At 35.1% G+C, this 5,026-nt stretch overlaps 1 protein-coding gene across 1 annotated transcript; it reads right to left on the reverse strand.

Annotated features, from left to right (window-relative positions):
- Window positions 1–789: 789 nt before the first annotated feature.
- Window positions 790–4,736, reverse strand: LOC111021649 (fringe-like protein (DUF604)). The gene is made up of 4 exons (XM_022298676.2): window positions 4,111–4,736; window positions 3,363–3,734; window positions 1,547–2,086; window positions 790–1,077 (listed from the first exon to the last, which is right to left on the reverse strand). The coding sequence occupies exons 1-4, from the start codon at window positions 4,570–4,572 to the stop codon at window positions 982–984; spliced, it is 1,470 nt and encodes a 489-aa protein (XP_022154368.1). The 5' UTR covers window positions 4,573–4,736; the 3' UTR covers window positions 790–981.
- Between the last annotated feature and the right edge of the window lie 290 nt (window positions 4,737–5,026).

Here is a 5,026-nt window from a genome sequence, read left to right on the forward strand (position 1 = left end):
ATTTCAAAACCAATTGGCAATGAGAGGAACTTGTAAGATCCATTTTCTTTTCAATGTGGGATACTTAACATGTCCGCTTAAGATCGTGGCTCTTTCTGACTCATTGATTTTGGTCGAATCTCATTTATGGTCCAGTTGTTCATTTGAGCGTTTTGGGCTTTGATACCGTATCAACATTGATGGGGTTCCATCTCAAAATCAATTGGCAATTAGAGGAGTAGCTCATGTCTATTATAAACTATTATAAGATCTCTTTTCCTTTTAATGTAGGATCCTTGACACAGGATGAAGATACGGTGATTTCTAATTTCTTGTAAGGCTTCTTTTTGTTGTTTCTGACATTTTATCCTTTTTTTATTATACTCTTTCTCTTCGTAATAACACTATCTAGTAAAGGTTAAATCTCTGCAAACCAAAGTATATATAACTACTACAAATTTTTGTAAATTTGCTGAGTGTAAGTGAATCTTTAACGGCATCAAAAGTTAAGTAGTATATATATCAACGTAGGTTTGCCATTATGAACTTAGCTCGGCGATAATTGTCACACTTTTCTGATCAAAAGGTCATGAGTTCGAATTCTCCACCCTCAGTTATTTGTTCTTAAAAACAAACATACATTTGTGTTTTTAGAGCGCGACTCATTTGGGACGGTAAATATATATGTGTCTTATTTACTGATTCATGCTCTCCAAAAATAGCCTAATTTAGTACACCTCTTATAAAAATTTATTGAAACTAAAGAGTAATATTAATACCCATTACTCTAAAATAAGAAAAGTCCAAAAATTAAAACATAAACAAATTATATATTAACATATACATACAAAATAAAGTTTGAAAATTTGCACTGATTTTGGGTTGATTTCTCTACTATTATTAATTTATTACTCAGCTTAATTTCATCAATGTAATCCTCCCAAGCCAAGCTTGGTAAATTTCATATATAGCTAACCAATTGGAAGAGAGAGAGGATTTAGCTCAAGCCATGACTTCCCCACCATAGCAAGGCCTGTAATACACTTCTGTAACATTCATGTCCACCATTTGTACATCACAACACTCTGCTCCTCCTGCCTGTTAAACAAGAACAACAATAACAAGAAGAGAGAGAGTTAAATCACTATTAGATATAAAAGCTTTCAGTTGGGATTGGTTACGTTTTTATTCATATTCTTAACTCCATCTCAAAAACCAATTAGAAATCAGAGGAATAATTCTTGTAGGTCTTTTGATTTTTGTGGGATCTTTAATAGTCAATGGGCTTGGAAGTACACGACCCCCGACAAATGGTAATATTATATTATTATCACTAGATTCAGAAGGTGTTAAAGCATCGGTATAACCTACCTCCACTAGATAATTGGTAACGTTATATTATCACTAGACCTAAAAGCTGTTAAGACATCAATAATACTTGTTACGGCATCCACCTCCACACCTCGACAATTAGTAATGTTATATTATTACCATACCGAAAAACTTAAACTAATCGGTTACCATGTATTCAATCTTGTTAACATAGAGGGGGAGAGAGAGCACACACCTCCAAAGGGAGCTCAGCAGAGGAAAAGACCCTAATCTTGGAGATGGGCTCAGCAGAATGGTTCCCAGAAGCAGCACAAGAGGGAAGATTACGAGCCCACTTCCTGACATAAGTAGTGACCACCCTCTCCTCCCCATCTCTCTCAATGGACTCAAAGAACAGCGCATGGGGAGCCTCGCAAGGGTTGCTAAGGACCCCCCATCTGGTATTGAACATGAAAATAGGAGCCCTGGCTCGCTCAAACGGCGCGAACGTCTCCAATGGCCTCTTCAGATAGTTCCTGGACATGATGGCCTCGTAGATGTGGGCGGAGTAGCCCCACGACATAGAGAAGGTCCAGTTCAAGGGGCGGTGGTAACAGATGGTCTGCTGCAGCAGTCGGGACTGGTCGACCGCCCCCGCCGCCATCAGGTGGTTGATGGCAGCAGGGCGGTCCATGTTGGGGAAGATGGGGTTGATAAGGTCGATGTGGTGGAGGGAGAGGAGAGGTGTTTGGGGATGGTATGACAGGTACCCTGATGCATCTCCTCGGAGGTCGATCTGATAAACGAAGTACATGATCATGGCAATTAGTAGAAGGATAGATGATGACAATGATAATAGAGTATGCAAAAATAGTAATGTAAACTGATCAAATTAATGTCGTTTTGATTGAATTCAAGAGCGGAGTGAAGAAGGAAAGAAAGAGAGGTTGTAGTTATGCTCAGAGTTGAACATTCAAATCTTCTAGTTGAAGTAAAAGAAAAAAAAAAGATTGATTTTTTTGATAAAGAAAGTAGAGATATCTTAAGATTTCTTTATATAGTTTCTTTTTTTTCTAGTTTTATTGAGAAACTTAACTAGCAACTATTTGTGTTTCATGTTTCTCATCTTTTAAAAACATTCTTGAAATTGTATAGAAATTTTGGAAAAAAAAATAAATTTCTTATTTGTTGTTCCCATTTCCAATGAAGAAAAAAATAAAGAACAATAAATAGTTATCAAATGTAATTATATTTTTCTTTATAAAAAATATGAAATGTCATCAAAAATTAGGAATTAAAATAGAACATTTTCAAGTTTTATAGATCAAAAACTAAATAAGCCTAAAAGATATATCAGGGATCAAGATAAAATTTAATATGCAAGCTATTAGAATCTCCATGTACACCTTTATGATTGTGAGGATTTGGTCTCTTTGATCTTAAAAGCTTTAATTTTTCTTTATAAATCTCAATGGTCCCTAGTTATCATCTTAGAAGATGAGTGTGTATTGCAACAAAAACATGATCGGTGATATTGACTTTTCTATTTTTTAATATAATATATAAGAGTGGAGATTTAAATTCACAATCTCTTGACTGTTTATCTTAACCAATTGAAAATAGTTCAGATTAGCAGATGATATTGATTTAAATGATAGGTTCATCTATTTTGTCAACTTAATTATAAATTAAACATATATGTTGGTTAAAGTGTCTCCTCACTTATAATATATTGAGGCATCATTTTAAAAAAAAGAGTGATGTGACCAATGCATCTTTTTAATACTTATTAATAGAATGTCAACATATATACAATTAAATTAAAACTTTTATCTAAAACTATATTGAAACGAAATTGACACAAATATAAAAAAAATATAGGAATTAAAAATATAATCCAACCTATTCTAAACAAGATCGTGATCTTAAAAGCCATTGAAAGTTGAAAGATATATGTAACTTTCAATAATAACATAAAAATTCAATATGATTTTTGAGAAAGGTGAAAATGCGGCTATAATGATTAAACACATGAAATTAAAAACGAAATAGTTATGAAACGAGGTCTTTACCTGATGAAAGCCCTTCTCGTGGGTAATAGAGAATCCCAAATCAGACAAACATTGGAACAACATTTGATCACTAACCCTCAAGTAAGGATATCTCTCAATGCAACCATCCAACCTTTTTGCCACCATTGCTGCAAGAGGGTAGCTCAAAGCATAACCAGCTCCTCCAAAAGCCATATCAAAGGAGAAATCAAAGTTAGACTTCACACACTCTGAGTTCATCCCTATGTACCAATGCTTTCTATGATCATACTTTGCCAAAGTCTTCACCAAGTTATCCACAAATAAAACGGTATCGTCGTCCGCCATTACAAACCACCTCACATCTTTATCGCCTTCTCGAAACGACTCCATCACCCTTCGAAATATTCTCACCTATGTTAAGATTATAAGTAAACGATTAAAAATATACTATAAAAACAAATGTTCTTTCATGTCTGATAATTCATATTGATAATTGTTAAGGATCCCACGTTGAGAAGATAAGGGTCCTTACAAAGGTTTATAATAGACATTGACTAATTTTCTCATAACCAAATGGTATGGAATCTCATGAATAATATTGATATAATATTAAAGAAAGTTCAAACGAGCATCCGGTCTAAAAATGAGATCATGTCAAGAATGATCCAAAAGAGTCACGATTTTGAGAGAACATGTTAAATATCCCACTTTGAAAAAATAAGGCCCTTACAAAAGGTTTATAATAGACTTAGACTACGAGAATATGCTTTAAGCTTTTGAGTTCAACCTGATCCGGCCATTTGATCTTAGGATATACTGCAAAGCCCGTGATGTCTTCGTTGACTCGAAATGGAGGGGACGAGTCCGACCATGGTAGGAACTCGGTGGAGGGCGGCCGTTCGAAGAAGACATGGCCGCGGGTTACGTTGGGTCGCCACCATGATTCACTGTAATGTCTTTTGAACTTCCATGTGTTCATCGAGCCGACGATGCTGAACACGATGTGGGAGATGTTGGTCGGAGGATCGGCAGTGGTCGGCGGTGCTGGGGTTTTGATCGGCCATTTTTGTTTGAGGCTTGTAAGAAGATCGGAGGGTTGGTAGTTAGGAGATGAAAACACGAAAACATAGAGCATGAACAATGCCAACCCTGAAAATGCCAAAACTTTGCAGACATTTCCAATGTCTAGTGAACAAAGCTTGCTCTTAAACTTGGCTATGGCGGAGTTGATGGGGTGTGGAGAAGACATGTTGAAGAAGAACAAGAATTGTGATGAAAAGGGTATGAATTAATCTACATGGCAAGATGGAGAGAAGAAGCTCCACAAAATTCCATTAATGGAGGAAATATTCCTTCTATACTCTTTAAAGGGTGTTTTTGAAGAAGACTTTGGAAAGGAATCTGAGTTATAAGGCCAAGTTTCATGTTTAAGTTTGCAAATAAATGTGAAGATATGCCTAAAATGTAAGAAGAAAAATAGGAGTTTTTTGAATGCCATTTACGCAGCCTAAAGTCAATTTTGTAGGGGAAAAAAGGAGCTGTTAGCACATTGTAATTCTTTTAGTTATTCTTTCAAGGTGTTTTCACATATATCATTTCATTTAAGCACTTCTTTTTTACCTTTTTTAGTAATCATTTTAAAGTTACTTTTTACATAATCATCTCTCAATTGTTTCTTTTAAATTGATTTTTTAAAGTAACTC

This window comes from Momordica charantia, assembly GCF_013281855.1.
Source record: "Momordica charantia cultivar OHB3-1 chromosome 6 unlocalized genomic scaffold, Mcharantia_2.0 BLBB01000006.1, whole genome shotgun sequence".
Taxonomy (NCBI): Eukaryota; Viridiplantae; Streptophyta; class Magnoliopsida; order Cucurbitales; family Cucurbitaceae; genus Momordica; species Momordica charantia.